This window comes from Gobio gobio (assembly GCF_949357685.1).
Source record: "Gobio gobio genome assembly, chromosome: 21".
Lineage (NCBI taxonomy): Eukaryota > Metazoa > Chordata > Actinopteri > Cypriniformes > Gobionidae > Gobio > Gobio gobio.
Genome location: NC_137117.1, coordinates 28,417,592 through 28,436,661, shown reverse-complemented (window position 1 = coordinate 28,436,661; position 19,070 = coordinate 28,417,592). Strand labels below are relative to the sequence as shown.

The window sequence follows — 19,070 nt, the reverse complement described above, 5'->3', positions numbered from 1 at the left end:
CCTGGGGCTCAAAGATGATTGGATGAGGGAAGACAGCATCCCTAATACTGCCTATAAATACATCACAGCGCAGGCCTACATCTCACACATAAAACACACATTACATTTTGAGATGTACATTAGTCTGTACTACCTAGCCAAGTGAAAGAAAGAGAGCATGAGATCAAATTGATTTCCTTTACCTTTGATTTGAGTCTCATACTCCGCCAGACTCCCCTTTTCCTTTCTCAGTTTTCCATGTGATGTCATGGTCTCCTTTGCTGGTGTAGCGCTCCTGTTGACTTGTTCACAGTGGCTCACAGTCTGAGATGTTCACACACAGATTTTGTTCCTCTTCACGAAGCAAATACTCGAATTCCGTATTGGCGTTTTTATTTAGCAAAATTATTTATATTTCCATTACAGACAGACATGTCATGTTCGGTCTTGAGTTCATACTGGGCAACGAAAGAAAAACCTTTTCACTCTCTTTGGTCTTTCAATCTGTGCCCTCAGCAGAAACAGAACAGGGAAGTCTCTGTGTGCATGTGTATGTTGGTGTGTGAGTGTGTGTGTTTGTGAACACGGAGGGAGTTCCAATCCAAGCAATTCTCTCTCAGCACTGAGCTTGTGCATTTAAATATTTGTTTTTAGAGCAGAGAACGTTGCATGGGACTGATAGTTTTCTAGTTCCGTTTCCTGAGACCGTGGTTAAATGTGATTGTCCTTGCCTGGAAGAGAGAAGGAAGAGACGTTTGGTAAGAAGGTGTGACAATTGTACAACACAGAAAAAACCATAAATGGAATATGGAAGTAAATACAAGATAAGAGAGAGACAAGAGAGGAAGATACAAAAAATGTTACTTCAAGTTCAATATGACGTGTCACGGGCACTTCCAGAAGACGAAAACGGTTAAGCAAAATGAACACACCTGCCCACATCCTGTTTATCTTCTATAGTGTGTGTGTGTGTGATTCAAAAAGAATCTCACATGAAGACATCCTGTCAATCCTAAATTAAGTATCCACACATTTTACTACATTAAAAAAAGTTCTCAACAGTTTTAAAGTACTTCACACTGGATGTCAAACTGTCAACCCAACAGAGTGCCAAAAAATATTTATTTTTGTACAATGCACCCTGTCGATGTTGGCACCTGCCTAAGCTGGCTGCTTCCACCAAGACAAAAATAGTGTCTGATTGGACACACAGCCATTGATATCAACAACAAACAATAGGAACTGTTTTCTTCTTCTTTTTTCAATTATGTGGTTAGTTGCATTTTATTATTTGCATTTAGCATCTTCAATGCTGTCTGCAATCTAATCAGACAAACCCGCGACCCACTTTTGGGTCCCGACTCGCGACCCACCAGCTTAGAACCAATAATCTAAAGCTTGAGCTAATAACTCAAATTAAAGGCCTTAAACACATCAGAAAACGAAGGGAGGGTTTTTTAGGAAGATCTGACATAGCTCTGACTCTGTCTTAGACAAGCTACGTGACTGAATGTTTGTTGTAGGATGGCAGCCTGAACTGCGCAGGAGTTCCTGTGAGTTGCGCCAGTGATGGCCGTTGGTCTTATGAGAGGGTGGAGGGACCTGAGTCATCATGGCTCTCGGCACAAACACACACAGTCATAGTCAGACCAGGGAGTGCAGCTCCAGCACTGTGCATTAAGAATTTAGAGTACCACACATCTTTCATGACTTTCTTTGCATGTAACCTGAGAAATGCAAAAAGAAAAGTTTGGCACATTGTGAGTTAATGTAAATACATTTAATAAATGGGCCTCTCAAGATTTGAAGATCAAGTCATTTGTCTCATGTATGTATTTAAATGTGTTGGTGTGCACACGTGTTTTTACAAACTTTTTGTAAGCCAAACCATTTTGACGTGTTTACTTAAAGTACCCCCTGAGATTTTAAGTTAATATCTAATTTGCATGGTCACAGTTCTCCAATGTTGTTAATGGTCGCATATATCTTTTTAAGCAAATGTTTTACTTTGTTATTATTTTACAAATATTTATTTCTTTAATTTTGTATATTTTTATGATTTAATAAATGATTAGCTTTTCATTACAAATTCCAGTTTTAGGTTGATTGATTTATAAATTGATTATTTATTTAATTAATTAAAAAATAAATAATAATATAAAAAAATTATCTATATAATTTATATACTAATAATATATTGTAACATATAGAGTAAAATCAAAATTATTTTTCAACGTTTTTCAAAGTTTCAGGTTTAATTCAATTTGGTACTTACCAATTCTTCATTGTAATTATTTGTTACATTTTCTTTCAACTTTCTTTTTATTATTATTTGTTAAATTTACTAGCAATTACGGAGTGGAAATTGTTTCAAAGTAAATCCTGCACCAATTCTTTTTTTAGCCCTGTCACATGAGCACAAAGCGTTTCATGTAACAATGGCAAAAACTATATAAATAAATATTGCACTTTAACCATTATTCAAATAGTATAAACATTATTTTTAGGCAACACATTTCCTCGTCAACTGATTCCATGTAAAAGGCACATCATGCACTCTCCGTCATTCAGCAGTCATGAAAGTCTAGTCTTCACTTCCTCCATCTCAGTGTTTAGAGGTCAAAAGCCTAAGCCAGCCAATCAGAGCTCAGCAGAGACTTCATTATGATAATGCTATTATTGATTCACAAGAGTTGAATCGGATTTGTGCACAATGGGGTTGACTTCTATTGCATTAGTGTATGCCAAATGCCAGTGCTTTTTTGATATATACTCTTGGCAGTGGTTTCTCCATTTTGCTAAAAAGATTGAAACATTTTAAATAGTTAATTCTAATCTGATATTTCAGGCAAACAGATTCTGCATTCTGCAAATGGCTGCATTAAAAACAAGTCATCGGATAGCATAATGCATTTAGCAATTCACAAATAAGCAAATCTATTATATATATATAGGCCTATATGCAGGGCCATAGCTGGGGTATCCATGGCCCCAGTGCCTCTGGGTCCCCTAGAAATCTGTCAGCTACACATAAGTAAGCATATATATTGATCCAGCAGTGGAATGCCTGTGTGAAACCACTCCGGTGTCCTGACTGAGTGAATGTGCCTGTTTAAACTTGATCTGTCTGCTGGTATTGAGTTAAAGAAACTGAGGGGAATTGGAGATCCATGGGATCAATCCTGTTTTACGCTCCCAGTGGAGGCTGGGAAGAAGCTGAGCTCTGGTCTTATCTCTCAGAACAGAGGACCAAAGGGACCCCGCACACATAGACACACACACCGCTGTGCTCTCTCTCATTGCCATGGAGTGATGCTCCTGCACCACGGACAAAGGCACAAATATTAAAGGCTGAATGTAATGTAAATCACTAAATATTTATCTTAAGGGATAGCTCACCCAAATATGAATGATCAAGTACATTTACACTCATTCTAAACCTAATCTTTCTTTCTGAATGTCTATGCTGTGCTTTTTTTTAAGTGGTAACCATGGCTGTCAAATATGACTTTCAAGGCACATTTTGCCTTGACAGATAGACAACTCACACAAAGCTGCAGTATAGCTTCAAAAGACTTTTCGCAAACAGAATATGAGGTGTACGGACTAGTTTAATGGTTGTTTGTTTTTTTGTAATTTGACCTCTACTTTGACAACATGGAAAAGGGCAGCTTAAACTAATATCTCATTTTGTATTCCAAGAGAAAAAAAATCATGTGAATGTGAGAGAATGACAGCAAAATGTTTTTGGGTCACAAGCTGTGGATGTGGACATATCCTTCAAAAGAATCTCTTATGGTTTTGAAAGAAGAAGTGTCATAAAACCGTTGAACGGCATTCAAAACAAACAGTTAAAACACACCATGTATATTTCCCAGCAGCACTCGCAAACTCTTTCCTGCCGATATGCCAACACAATACTCAAGTTAACTGAAATGAAGTGAAACCATAGACCGTAAAAAAATATGGACGACGCGACTTCATTGGCTTCCACCGACGAGAGTTGGCGCACACGGCGCTGACATCTTGCGCAGATTTGTGACCGAGTCTGCGCAGTAGCGATCTCAGGACCGGAGTTGCGCAGTAGAGAGCAGGAAGTAGAGGTGCGATATCAAAAGCCCGCCCACACTCTCACAGATGCAGAACAATTCATTATGTTGGTGTGAAATAAACAGTTATGGAAATGTAGAAATTAAAGCTAAAGCTCCAATCTCCTCCCAAAAATCCAGAAAAAAGTCTGTTAGCGCCTCAGTGACAACTTCACTCAGAGAAGCCGTCAATCTCAGCTGTCAATCATGACGTCACACCCCCCGTTTTTATAGCATCAAATAACTCACTTTAACTAAACTTATTTAAAGAACGAACACTTGAAATGAAATCATCTTGATAAAAACTGCCTAAAATGACAGAAACCATCTTTAGGAAACAATTATTTGAAGTGTAATAAAAAAATTTTAGTTCGTCTCGCGTCCATTGTAATACATGGAGAGGTGGGGTTTATGAGCTATACTGGGACCAAACAACAAACCGACTTGTCTAATTACACAACAGTAAACCACAACATCATACCTACACAACAGTACAGAAACTCATGTGATGTGACCAGTGATAACGCATACCACATCCGTCACACAGTTAGTCCTCACACTGTGATCTTTATATTAATATCTCGAATATGGCCTGAGACTAATAAGTTGATTGATATGCCTTTCTCTGATGGCTGCCCATAGGGATGAAACATCATGAATTAGATCTTTGTAGAAACTGTCAGCCATGTGATTAAAGGGATAGTTGACCCAAAAAAAGTACAATTCTGTCATTAATTACTCACCCTCATGTCATTCCTAACCTGTAAGACCTTCGTTCATCTTCGGAACACAAATGAAGATATGTTTTGATGAAATATGAGAGCTTTCTGACCGCTCCATAAACTGCAGCACAACGACCCTAACTGGAGTTGGCATTCTGACAGAGCTCTGCAGTGTTTTTATTTACTACTTCAGCAGCATAGGAGATTGTCACAGAAGAGAAAAAAATTCTTCAATAAAGTTATTTTTGTTTGTTTATGTATTGTCGTCGCTTCATAACTTTTAAGGTTGAACCACTGGAGTCACATGGACTATTTTAACAATGTCTTTACTACCTTTCTGGGCCATGAAAGTGTTAAACAGCTGTCTATGGAGGGGTCTTAATCAAAAATATCTTCATTTGTGTTCCGAAGATGAACAAAGGTCTTACGGGTTTGGAACGACATGAGGGTGAGGAATTAATGACAGAATTTTCATTTTTGGGTGAACTAACCCTTTAAGTCTCCTGTTTTTCTTCTGAGGAAAGGGTCCACCCATTAAACACAGAACATTCCCCTAACATTCCCATATGGTCCCTGTTTTTTGTGGAACCAAATAAGAACGTTCTCTATTGGATGTGTTTTTGTATTGACGTCCATTCATCCGTCTTCCATACCGCTTACTATATAGGACGCGGGAGTGGATGATTACTGTACAGCAGGGTAAATGATATCGGAGTAAAGAGGTTAGGGGAACGTTCCGGGAACGTTCTGGGAAGGTTAGGGGAACATTCTCCAAACCAACAGGAAACGTTCTATTGACTTAAAGAAAACTTTCCTGGCTAACATTCCCAGAACGTTCTGGGAATCAAAAATTGTTATCTGGGCAGTAATCTCATTCAGAGATTCAGAAGAGACCTCAACAATAGCTATGTTTCCATCAACCTATTTTTATGGACATTTTGGGATATCACATAAAAAAAACCTGGATGGAAATGCTAAGACACGTAAAAATGTGCTCAAAATTGGGGGCGGGTACATTTTCTTATCTGATAAGAAGACATACACAAACTACAATGGAACCACTTTAATGAATAAATCCCTCTCTGAACAGTGGATGCGATTGGATAACTGGACTAACTAGTAGACCAATCACATCGCGCAGTTGAGATCTGTTGAAAACTGTTATGCTGCTTAATATTTCTGTTAAAACGTATCTAGATGAAGAGAACATTCAAAAGAACAGCATTTATTTGGAATAGAAATCTTTTGTAAAATTTTAAATGTCTTTACAAACATTATCATCTCCCATAACTCACTTGAGCTATGAAAGAGCAACTTTTGAGAAATACAATTTTCTTCTGGACAGAATGCAAAGATAGCAGAGCTTTGAGGGGCAGCTCAGAGCAGTAAATGTAGGAGCTGAGTAGAGGTCATGCTGAGATGAGACTGCTTATCTGACAATCACGATTGCCTTTCCTGCACTGTCGCTCCTTTTCAGCTTGTGTACATAAAAACACACACGGACACGCTCTCTCACACACACACACTCACTCTAATCCCATATTAAGAAGCTTGAGTGTTGAGTCACTGTATTCTTTCCTGCATTTCCCCTGAAGTCTGACATCGTGTTGTTCTTTGTGGGTACAGGCCAGAAAGACACATCTCTCATCTGCCTGCATTTATCCCTTCTTATCTGCCAAGTTTTGCCTCTGAAGACACAAAACATCCTTCAATCCCCCTTTCTAGGGAGCATCTATCCCAACTGCTACATATCAGCTTTTAAAGGGTTAGTAGTTCAGCCCAAAATGACGACTCTGTCATTGTTTACTCATTCTCACATTGTTCTGAACCTGCATAATTTTCTTTATTCCATGGAACACAAAATGAGAAGTTCAGCAGAATTACTTCTCTTTTCCATAAATTGAAAGTGAATAATAACCAGTGACTGTCAATGTAAAATAAAAATAAAAAAAATTGGCACAAAAGCACTATAAAAGTGGTCCATATGACTCGTGTCTTATAAGCCATATTGTACAATCGCTTGTGTGAAAAACAGACAGAAATGCAAGTCATTATTTATCTCTCACAAAACACCCGCTTGTAATTTCAAACCTGTATGTCTTTCTTCCGTGGAACACAAAAGAAGATAATTTGAAAGATCTCTCAGTGCTTTTTTTTTTGGCCATACAATCCAGAGTTGTTTTCGACCCCATTAATTTTAATAGCATGGACAAGATATCTTGTTTTGTGTTCTGCAGAAGAAAGTAAGTCATACAGGTTTGAAAGACGTGAGGGTGAACAGATGATAACAGAAGTTCCATTTTGGGATGAATTCTCCCTTTAAATTTCATCCATGTACATGTAGGTTGGACACCAGTGATGCAAAATGTAACTGGACCGTGTGTGTCTTGTAACAAGTCGTGACGCCAAATTTGAATATAAATATATGACTTGAATATTTGTATGTGTTTAATATTTGAATATTTGAATCCCATAACTGAGATTTGAGATTGAGGGTAGCATAGATTTCATAAAAATGCTTTTTTTTTTTTTTTTGTCTAAAAACCCCTGGTCATCATTTAATTTCACTGTATGGAAAAGGGCAGCATGAACACTCTGCCAAACATCTCCTTACATGACAGAAGAAAGACACGTCATACAGGTTTGAAACAACATGAGGGTGACTAAACAATGGCCAAACAATGACATTTTCATTTCAAGGTGTACTATCTCTTTAAGGTTGATTTGAAGTGTGAAAATGAAAGGCAAGAGGAAGAGGAAGAGAAAGAGAGACAGACAGACAGGGAAACCCTCAGCCAAATGACAACACCACGGAGCTAGAGGAGGTGAGAGGGGAGGTGATGAGGTGGAAGATTGAAGCAAAGAGGTGGGACAGACTGCTTGATAACAATCAATGCTGCTGAGACACCCTGAAAGAGCTCGTCAGTTAGTTTCTTTCTCTCGCTGTGTGGTATTCATGCGCACAACCAGTCATGTATGCAAAAGCACTAAGCTTATGCGTGGACGCGTTTGGACGGATCTGCCAAAAACACACACAATCATCCTATTGAGGGGATAATGCATGCAACTACGAAATACTCGCTATCATACACACACAAACATGTCAGTGAGCCTCCACTGTGTGTGTGAGGAGATGGAGGGAGAACATACAAACGGTCATGCTGAGAGGAATACACAGTGAATTTATAGTCATAAATAATAAAGAAAGCCCATGTCTTACCTCATTCTCCTAGGATCTGTCTCTCGCTGGACACTGCGTTTGAGTCACACAGATTTCATGCAGCCAGCTTGATTTCACCGCCTCTGACACATTATACACACGACTCTTTCTCTCTCTCTCTCTCTCTCTCTCTCTCTCTCTCTCTCTCTCTCTCTCTCTCTCTCTCTCTCTCTCTCTCTCTCTCTCAGGAGCGCAGTCAAAATAAGGTGGAAGCACACACACACAAACACACAAGCATGAAAGCTAGAAAACAGCTCCCCTTCTTTGGTTCACACACACATGCATGCACAGCACACGCGCATGCTGAAACACAACCTCTCTCTCTGTCTCCTCCGCTCTCAGGCAATCAGAGAGAATGTCATAACCGAAGCCACGCCCTCTTCGCCCCCCTCCCCGCAGGCTTACTATAAATACAGGGATGGATATGAATATGCTGTCTTGTTCTCTTTCCCCCCTCCCGCTTTGTTCCATCTCTCATTCCTAATATTCCCTCTCTGTGGCCATGAAATGCTTCTCTTATGACCTTGCATTGTGCTCGCGGACTACCACCCCCCCTTTCTCTGCACACATAAACACACGTACAGTCATGAATCTATTTAATGCTCTTGCAGATGAGCTATAAAACTGATGCTAATGCCAATCCAAAAGGGAATGAATGGGTAAGAGCTATAGCTGGGTGATAAACAAACAATGGCCGACGCGTACACACACATAGCCTACACACATACACCTGCTGCTGGCACTGTAATGGCCGGTTTGCACAGAACGCGTTTTTTCCGCAACATTGCGCTGTTTTTTTTTTTTTGTTTTTTTTTTTGTAAACATGCACCGTTTAACTTTTTAAAAAACGTCATTTCCCATTCTATTCTACTGCGCATCGTCTCGTTTTTAAATGCAACACGTTCAGTGTGAACATTCACCACGCGCGCGCAGTCATGTGCTAATGCATTATCTGTCACATCTAGCATGCACTGAATGTGCAAATATTTATGTAGCTCATTAGCTCCATTATTGTTATGCATACAATAAGAGCAGGGTAGCCTATAACGAGTTTTTAGATGAGTTCACACCTCACAGGAAATAGTGCCCACATAACCGCCAATTTACTCAGCCTTTACCCAGCCTACAGCAACCACTAAGAGCACTGAGAAGTGTTGAGTGTGGGTCGAGACTTGTAAATGTGCCAGAATCGTTAAATTTGTTGTTGAAACATAAATATGCTTGGCTAATAAATTTATAAGAGGCAGTTATACATGTTTTATCTTCCTGTAAATATACCGGCTTCATTAGCATATGCATGAGAATTGAGAAGTTTAGTTTTGTAAATGAGAAGATCTTAAAGGTACAATATGTAAGATTTTTGGATTAAAATATCCAAAAAACACTAGAACCGTGTTATATATTTTGTTGATTTGTGTACATTATCCCAAATGTTTCCAAGAATTTTACAGTCCAGAGAAATAAGCTATTTTAACCAGGACTGTGTCGCCTATCAATGACATCATACCTGCATCTATTTTGTACAAACCATGAAAAAAATCAAAGCTTTAATATATATGGGCTATATGTTTTATTGGACAAACTGTTTGGAGACATTTATTGACAGAAAATAAATTATTGCACAGTAATACAGAATTTTCTCCATCATACAATATGTTTTAAAATGAATTGCTTGTCATTTAGCAACACAAGCCATCCAGCATTTATTCATATGATATTCTAATATGGATCTAGCTCACTGCAGTGTGCAACAAGTGTCTCATAGCAGCCGCGGAGCGAATATACAGAATAACGTTCTAACATAATTTTTAACGCACACTCAAATGTATCTAATATGATAAAACAGCGCTGCGTTACCCCACATACCCTTGACCGGAAGAAGCGGAAGCGGCAACTGTGGCATAATAAAAGTTCCGCTGCTGTCACCATGTGTCACGCTCGTTTCTCATTAGCAATCGCTCCAACGGCTTCGTTCAGCTCCCACAACACTCGGCCCTGCTCTGCTTCCTACTACAGTAACCTTAATAATCTCATCCATGAACATGATTTCTGCCCGAGTCCCATCCCGATTCTTTTCCACCGACTGTGAGGTGAAGATTACGAATTCCAAGATTCCGCGCTCAATCTCGGCGTCATCAAGCTACGACTTAGTTTTGAAAAGGCCACCTCTGGTGGTGAAAAACTACATAGCGTGCCTTTAAAGGCATAGCAAAAAACAAAACGAAAATAACACGATTTCATTATTTACTTATCCTCACGTCGTTTCAAACCTGTAGGACTTTCTTTCTTCTTCTGGGCACAAAAGAAGGTATTTTGAAGAATGCTGCCGACAAAACCGTTTTGGGTACCATTGACTTCCATATGGACAACACTTTTTAAAAAAATTTTATATCTACAAAAAGAAAGTAAGTCAAACTGGAATGACAAGAGTGTAAAATAAATGATTCGAATTTCCATTTATGGGTGAACTATCCCTTTAACGTCTCAAATGAGAAAGTTCAATGTAAATGTATCATTTACATTTTGTGTTTTAACATTTAATAAATATTTAATTGAATAAATAGTTGAATATTTCTGGCCAGCTGTATGCAAGTGAAATTCCTGTTCTGAGTTAGGCACTCTTAGATGAAAAGGTTAGAATCTTAAATGTTCTGTCAGGTGCATCATAGGGTTATTTTAGGGGTTCCCATATTATGGATTTAGTTTGAATTAATTTAGTTTTCATTTTGAATACATTTAATGAACTTAAAAGCTTAAACATACTTTATCACCAGAAAAAAAAAAAAACTGAAATAACCTTTCGCATAAACATAAAATTGAGTCAAGAACCCTTGGGTTCTATATTGAAACGCATTTAATCTTTTTTTTTCTAAGAGTGTGCAACGAGAAGTTCAACCCCTTCACCTCCCCCATCTTTCCTGTGCTTGTTTCCTTCCTCTCTTGGGTTAAGCCTGTGTTCACTCTCTTTCTCTCACTATAAAATCCCCAGGATGTGACAAATAAAGGGAAATTAAGCCCCCTAAATCCTATAATGTGAAACATACACACACAAACACACAGACAATATATATTTACACACACAAGCAGAAACACACACAGCTGAGAGAAACATCTGCAGCTGCAGTGCAGCTCAATCTCACTAGATATAAAAAGATTGATGATTATTGATCCCTAAAGAGAAATTCAGTGCAGAGGCCGCGATATTAAACAGAGTGCACTCTCAACACAACTATACATGCTTTCAGTGAGCATAAACAATATAAATGTGTGATGTTGTGTGCAGTTGGTCAAGAAGGACTTATAAAATCATGGATATAATACAAGGATTGTTGCACATGCTCAAGCTCCCTTGTGGCAAACGAATGGTCTACGGGAACCATCACCCCACCCATGATGAGTGCTTGGAAAGGCGACTCCACTGTGAGGGTGGCTGGGGGGAAGTCATGATGTGACGTGAACATTATAACAGGTTGTCAGAATTGTGCAATACATGAAGCGACTTATAAGGCCCAGCAGGTAGCAACCATATATGCGGTTTAACATGGTCGGCGTTGACTCTGATACAATTGTTTCTATATTTGCCCCTCTTCCCGCATCAACCCGTACTACCCCGGCCCGTCCTCCCTGGGGACAGTTCAGTTTCCACTTGGTCAGTCAGTCCGCACAGCTTTGACCTACTTCATGTCTCTGGCTTCAAACACGTACTCATAGCCTCGCATGCTCAAAACTGCACATGCAGCGATGCAAATGAACGCTGAGTGGAGATAACAAAGCTGATTTCACGTGCTGTGGTCTGATGAACACATCAACAAAGCTCCTGTTCAGAGATGCTGATGGACTGCAGAACGTGGCAATGACATAAACAGACGATATAGACGTGTGCATTGATCATAGAGTTGGGTTCAAATGTCTGAAACCACACTGAAAATCTGAGATTCAAAATAATTTTTAACTTGGAAATAAAGAGGAGGCTTATTTGATGAAAACAATGCAAACAAAAACCTAAATGAATAGGAAATATTGTAATAAAAATTTACAGGGCACCTATTAAGCAAAATTCACTTTTATATGACGTTTGAACATAAATGTCCCCATAAATCATAAGCAGTATCTCAAGCTGTTTGCACATTCTGGGCAAAGTGATGTCACTTTGCACAGGCCCCGCCCACGACTGTTGACAGACGTATTAGAGTAGACCCCGCCCAGAGCGAGTTGTACACATAGGTGTTACACAAGGGGGTAATCCAGCACCAGGAAAGCGTACCTTCCTTTGGGGCAGCCATTGCTAACCAATGCTGTTAGCATCCCATTGAATCCCATTCATTTTGGCGTAACTTTGACAGCGAATAACTTTACATCTGAGGCGTTTAAAGACTCCATTTTGCCATTGTTTATTTCTAAAGAAACACGACAATGTATTAAAGGCTCCATTACCTTGTATCTTACACTATCGCCCGTAGAAGCCGTTTTTGTAAAAACAGTCTAACGATTGCGTCATAGCCACGCAACTCTGTCGCATAGTAGAGGAATTACCATATAGACCTGAGGAGAAGCTCGCAGGCAATCTTTTACTGTCTATGAGGCAATCGGGGGGACGTGGAGGCATAAAGTCCGATAAAGTCAAGGGAGAAGCATGGGGAGAAGCCCATAGAGAGCCAAAAGCAACGGGACAAAATATTTCAACAACGTGATTCAGATTTCACTTTGCACAACTACTAGAAGACTTACAAATGTCAGACAGGTTGCTCACGTCACATCTACGTCGTCATGCTCAGTCTGAGGCTGCGCAGTACGCTCAGCCATCAGGAAGTGAGTGCTTCTAATTGACTTCACTTTTCCCCGTTGAAGCCTATGGGGTCGCTGTGTCCATTTCTTTTACTGTCTATGGTTGTACACTGTCCGCCATTTTCTCCAGGCCAGAGCAGCTGTAGCAACCAGAATGTCTCGTAAGTAACTCAGGTGTTTTGTTGTTGGATGTAAGAGAGAACATAACAGTTTTCGTGTACTCCCAACATCAGAGCCACTGAAGACACAGTGGATTACTTTAGTTTTTTGAAGGGAATGTGCCTCCGTATAAAGTTACCTAAATTTGTTTATGTCTGCACAATTAATTTTACACCTGGGGGGTATTCCAGAAAGCAAGGTTAACTTACCGTCACATATACATTTGAACTCTCGGTTGATTAACCCAAACCTTGCTTACTCGAGGTACTAGTTCCAAAAAAACGAGTCCGGGAGTAAGTTCAGACAACTCAGAGTATGTTCCCGGTTAACACACAAGACATTCTCAACAGAGACGAATCGATGATTCACCATGGAAACAGATGCAAAAAAAGCTTTTGTTCTTCTTTTGTTTAAAGGCGGTTTACATTACCTACTTAGTGCCAGTGTTGGGAATAACGGCGTTACAGATAAACGGCGTTACTAACGGAATTATTTTTTTCAGTAACGAGTAATCAAACGAATTACTGTTTCTCTCGTTACAACGCCGTTAGCGTTACTGAGGGGAAAAAATGCGGCGTTAGTCGCGTTACTATAATTGAGCTCACTGAAGCGCTTTTCATCCGAACAGGCTCTCTGTCAGTTGGACCTGCAATGTGTGTGTGTGTGTGTGTGTGTGTGTGTGTGTGTGTGTGTGTGTGTGTGCGTGTGCGCGCGCACCAGCCATGCGTGTTGGGGGTGGGTGCGGTGGTACACATAACTGATGATGATTGGTGGGTGGGAGACAAGGTTGAAGTTGATAGGTTGAGTTCACACCTATTTTTTTTCACGGTCTATGGTTCACACACACACACACACACACACACACACACACACACACACACACACACCTATGACGCACACGCATATGCACGTTCAGCGATAGTCCAACGACTTCAAAGGTAGCTTTCGCAAATTGGAAGTATAAGCGCTACTTTTCCCTCGTTGAGGTGAAAGGTAAGAATATTTAAGTAACGTGCAACTTATGCCCAGGAAGAAAGAGTCTCTCCACGCCGGTGGCAAGTGATTCTGAAGCGCCTCACATCATCATATGCCACAAAATTAGTGGCTAAAAACCCAGGTGATAACGTGAGCTCCACTACCACAGGAAAGTATAGTACTGATAATATTTACACAATATTTACACTATAGTAGGCCTACTGATAATATTTACAATAATGCATTGAATTTGATAGGTGTCTCTCACATTGTCCCACAGCAACATTACAATAGTGCACATTAATGTACAATGTTTTATAATAATAATTTATTCTATTTAGTGTCCAATTCATTCATTTAACATATCTAATATTGGGGGCATCCAAATTATTTGACATATTTGAACATTTGAAAGGAAAAAAAAGTAACGCAGTAATTACTTTCCCTGGTAATTAGTTACTTTTATAATGATGTAACTCAGTTACTAACTCAGTTACTATTTGTAAGAAGTAACTAGTAACTATAACTAATTACTTTTTTAAAGTAACGTGCCCAACACTGCTTAGTGCACATCGCCACCTATTTGGTGGTCATGCAATTATTTTTTCAATGTTTTCTTTTAATAAGTAATCTTTATTCACTGAAAATAAGGATTTATTGTTTGTTTGATGCTAATTAATTGAATGCAGATCCATGTGTGAGATGACAATAAAATAAAAAAAATATATATCTTCAATAATATGTTCATCTGAATTAACATTTAAACTTATTTTTTATTCTAATTCTTTAGAATTAATATATAATACTGAATGTATTACATAACTGAAACAAATTTGGTTATATTAATAACTATATTAATTATATAAATACCTCTGAATACCTCTTAAGCAAACTAACCCTGGAACATAACCTGCAGGTTATGTTCAGAGAGTGAGTTGCCATGGTTACTTACATATCCTGAAAGTTACCTCCGTTTTTGGAACCGAAAGTTGAGGTTATCCGCTTAAGTACTTACCCGGGTATGTCACATAACCTGCTTTCTTGAATACCCCCCAGACTGCTTTGTGAACAAGGGTCAATATACAAAAAAAAGTTGTTACTCGCTGGATTAGCATTAACGGTTTGTGATCCAGTTTATAGTCTCCAGAGTGACACTGGTCATGGCAGTAATGAAAGGGAGAGCTTTATTAAATGATGAACTTTATCTGAGTTGTTTTATGAATAAAGAGTTTACCAGTTTATTAAGCACCCCCCGAAAAGACGTGAGGCTGCCGCTGCTGATATGAGTTTGTTCATCTTGTAAAAAGGGGCATAATGTGCCCTTTAAGCAAATTTGCAGCATGTGACTCTTTATTCAGATGGGTCAGATGTTCTCTCTTCCATTGAAGTCCAAGATGCTCTTTGAATCATCTAAAATAAAGCCTACTGGAGAACATGATCACCAGGTTTCACACAAACTTGTGGCATTCATGAAGCTTGAGTGCTGTTGTTAAATGGAAGAAGAAGAAGAAAAACACTAGGAAATGTTTCATTTCAACTTTCACTCCAATTCTTATGTTGATAATATAATTTGTAATAAAGAGTTAGAAAATTAAATGGGAAATATAAACGTTTTCACTAGTGGTCTCACAATTTTAGACCACTTGCTTGTATAAAACTCTCTTGAAGTTAGCAGTATGTTTTCCAGAATTAATAGCAAGGAATAAAAACAAATAAAAAAAACAGGCAGAAAAAGTTTCATGCTGAAATTGCCACATCATTTTACAGTGAATTTACAGTTAACAGTGAATTACTGAAAATGCATCCATCTCATGAGTCAGTCAACAAAGAACTCTGAATAATGGAATTTATGAGAATTCTGAAAGACATGAATTATGTAGAACAGTTTCATACTTGAAAAGGGGAAGCTAAAATGAGACTTACTGCACTCTCACTTCATTATTGATGGGCACAGTTTAAACACTACTATGTTTAATGTATACTGTTATGTAAAACAACAAGTCATTAGTAAATTTCTCTAAAAAGTGTAAACACTGTACCGCTATTAAAACATTGCTGTTTGTTTGAGAAGTATTGTGCAACCAATGGTATGAGTCTAGGGCGGGACTCTCTGTTTGCTAACTAATAGCAGATAAGAGAGTGTTTGAAAAAAATGTATTATTTGTACAATTACACACTGCAGCTTTCTCCTACAGCCAGATATCAAGAATTGTTTGAAAAAGTGCCTGTCAAATAAGGCAGCCCGTTAGCACAACTCTGTGGCCATTCTAAGTACTGCAACTGTGATGTGATTAAAACCTCAGCTTTGATACAAATTGAGAAAAGACACAAGCGAAGCCTTACATGTAATTTGTTTATTAGTCTAACTAGCATGCACAATTTCTCTTGCAAACATAACTTTCATAGACAGTTCTGATATGAATTCATCAAACAGTATGGCTTCACTGCCACAAGGATAACAATCAGCTCTAAGCACCTATGCATAAATAATACATTTACATATGTAAATTATATGCGATCATATTAAAAAATAAATTACATTTTTTTTAGGTATAATTATTGCAACATCTCAGTCATTAATTTGCTTCATTTCTGCTCTAATATTGCAGAACAGGGACTATTAACATATGCAAAACTTACATCAAACAATCACAATCCTATTAAGTGAATCCGGGGTCATGAATTTTTAGTGAAATTATGATAAACAGTTAAGCTTCTATTAAACAGGTCTGCACCTTTGAGACAGTATATCTACAGAGAGTGCATGCTGTACATGGATGAATCAGGAACTGAGGGTAGGGTGAGGACAATAGGGAGTTTCTACTGGCACTTGGGGGGGGGGGGGGGGGGGGGGGGGGGGTTGGGCTACTGTGATGTAGCTGTAATGGCCCAGGGGTGAAAAGGCACCGCTGTGTAAACTAATGTCAGTGCGGATCATCGCTGTGTGTGCGTCTCATCTGCTCAGCCTGTCTCACAGCCTTCTCCAGCTCCCCCTGGGACAGCAGCCCACAGTGTTTCAGGGCAGAGAGCAGCTGGGCCCGAGAGTTACTAATAAACGAGTGGGACAGGAAATAGGGGAGACCACCTCCATTCTTAAGGAAGTAAAGTGGGACTCGAACCATACCCAAAACCTGGGGACAGACAAGAAAATTGCATTATAAGAGTTTGTAAGTACATTTACACACACATTAAAATAAATAAACAGAGCATTTACCTCTAAACCATGGTCTGTGGCCGTGGTTACAGCTGCTCTCTCTATCTCTTTCAGTTCTGACTCTGTCATCTTCTTGATGTAGAAGTGCGTGATGAGCCGAGGGCAGGATGGAGAAAGGCAGGAGGATATGTGATCGTCCACAACCACGGGCACGGCCACGCCCGCCTCCTCGTGGAGCTCTCTGCTAAGCCCCGCCTCCAGCGTCTCCTTAGACGGGTTCACAAATCTACAACAAAATACACTCCATGAATAACTACAGTAGCTACATTTATATGCAACTTAAAACAAATAATTTATAAATTTTTATTAAGTTATTTATTCGTGCAGAAAGATGAACTCACCCCCCAGGGAAACCCAGCAAGCCATCAAAGCGCATCTGCATCTGAATAACAGTCATCTGAACTCAGGTTCATAAAGTCAGGGCGTTCATTCACACATTATTTTTGAACTTCCTGTGCACCTGTCGTAGTCGCACTCTTCAAATAAATGTGCAAGTCACACTCTTACTTACCAGTACTATATGTTTGATCGGGGTTTTCCCAAAGAGTTTGGCACTAGAGTCTCCGTACAGCATAATGTGACACGCATGTCTGAAGCCCTCTCGTGTCAATGCATCTTCTCTCGTGATCTGTTCCGCCATTACGGGACGAGTGATAAACAAACAAACAAATCAGTTAACTGTGGGTTTAATGACGCGTATTGATAAGTGAGATAACGCTGACTACAGCGAGCAACAACGAGCCACCTGACATTGACCATTTCAAAATACTAGTCCACTGAGTGAACGCAGCTCTTCATGCCACTAAACCGTATAAAACACAAGTTAACATGCATTAATAAAACGGTGCACATTTTTCTATTTACCACATCTTTCAAAAAATAAATGACAAACTATTTCACAGTTATTCTAAAGAAGCAACAATAATTGTATTAACCCATTTCCTCTCCCAAACTATTGTTAGGCTACCATCTGTAAGGTTGGACTTGGCCACACTTATTTATTATTTTTGTATCTAGACCGATACAACAAATGACAACGATATACAAATAAATGTTTCTTAATAATATAGGCTACTTTGTTTATTACAATATATTGAATATTAATAAGTTATGGACAGGATGATGAATGTAACATTCTGTTGTCCTATAGATGGCAGTAGCAACTAAATTGTGCTCCTTATGAGAAAAAGAAAGAAAGAACAGTTCATGCTGAAAGAAGCCAGAGGAGAAAGATAAAGTGAATAATAGACACGGTGCTTCCCCTTCTCTCTTGTGTCACTCTGAATCTATGCCACCTGTGCATAGCACTAGAAATAACCTCTTATATTTAAAACCAGTGTGGCTTCAAAAGCAAAGCTGATTCATCTGCCATAACTGTTAATTCCTCACGCATGCACTGACTCTTGTCTCATATTGTCCAATTAGTTTGAAAAGAACCAGTGAATTGATGTGGCCCGAAATAACATTTCTATGTATCCAGAAAAGGGCTTTTGTGACAAAATCAAATGTAGGCTATACACTGCTTCCATTCCAATGTACAGGTTTCTTCAGCAGCCTTACAGGGCTTTACTTAAACCATGATGCTACTATCTCTCTAACCTGATCACCGTTGCGAGGTGATAACTGGAGGAAATATTTTGCTTCACATCCACTCCCTTCTTCATTTTCAACAAAAATGATGTCTTAACTCCAGTGACAGTTGGTCGGACAGTGGAACATGGAAACCGGTCTTAAATAATATATGATGATATAATCAAGTTTATACATGGAAACATTTTTAAACAACTAAAATATCAACATACGTAAGCACAGCTAACAGATTCACTAACTAAAAGGCTAGGGATGAGAACTGTGGGTATTGTTGTGTATGCGTTCTCCAGCAGTTGTTGCAATGTTGGCTACGGCTAATGTGGGTTTTCTGAGTCAGC

General features: G+C 39.0%; 2 protein-coding genes across 5 annotated transcripts in view; both read right to left on the bottom strand.

Annotated features, from left to right (window-relative positions):
* Positions 1-8,353, bottom strand: part of arhgap4b (Rho GTPase activating protein 4b) — a 33,963-nt gene extending 25,610 nt beyond the window's left edge. For 3 of the 4 annotated variants that reach the window (XM_079802275.1, XM_079802276.1, XM_079802277.1), the window contains exons 1-2: positions 8,010-8,353; positions 183-710 (exon numbers count right to left, since the gene is read on the bottom strand). In XM_079802275.1, the coding sequence (XP_079658401.1) occupies positions 183-249 (67 nt within the window). In that variant the 5' untranslated portion in view covers positions 250-710; positions 8,010-8,353. The remainder of the gene's footprint in view (positions 1-182; positions 711-8,009) is intronic. The other variant, XM_079802274.1, reaches the window with a different exon arrangement.
* Positions 8,354-16,262: 7,909 nt separating this feature from the next.
* LOC307117381 (U8 snoRNA-decapping enzyme) lies at positions 16,263-17,913 on the bottom strand. Its single transcript, XM_079802202.1, has 4 exons — positions 17,654-17,913; positions 17,484-17,524; positions 17,143-17,368; positions 16,263-17,059 (listed from the first exon to the last, which is right to left on the bottom strand). Exons 1-4 carry the CDS (start codon positions 17,780-17,782, stop codon positions 16,853-16,855), a joined length of 603 nt encoding a protein of 200 aa, XP_079658328.1. The 5' UTR covers positions 17,783-17,913; the 3' UTR covers positions 16,263-16,852.
* Positions 17,914-19,070: the final 1,157 nt, after the last annotated feature.

Bases quoted from the DNA above. Each gene is read 5' to 3' on its own strand.
- LOC307117381 (XM_079802202.1), bottom strand. From the start codon at position 17,782: ATGGCGGAACAGATCACGAGAGAAGATGCATTGACACGAGAGGGCTTC. The intron at 17,369-17,483 runs GTGAGTTCATCT...ATTTTGTTGTAG, and splicing joins TTGCTGGGTTTCCCTGGGGG to ATTTGTGAACCCGTCTAAGG. The intron at 17,060-17,142 runs GTAAATGCTCTG...GTCTGTCCCCAG, and splicing joins CCACAGACCATGGTTTAGAG to GTTTTGGGTATGGTTCGAGT.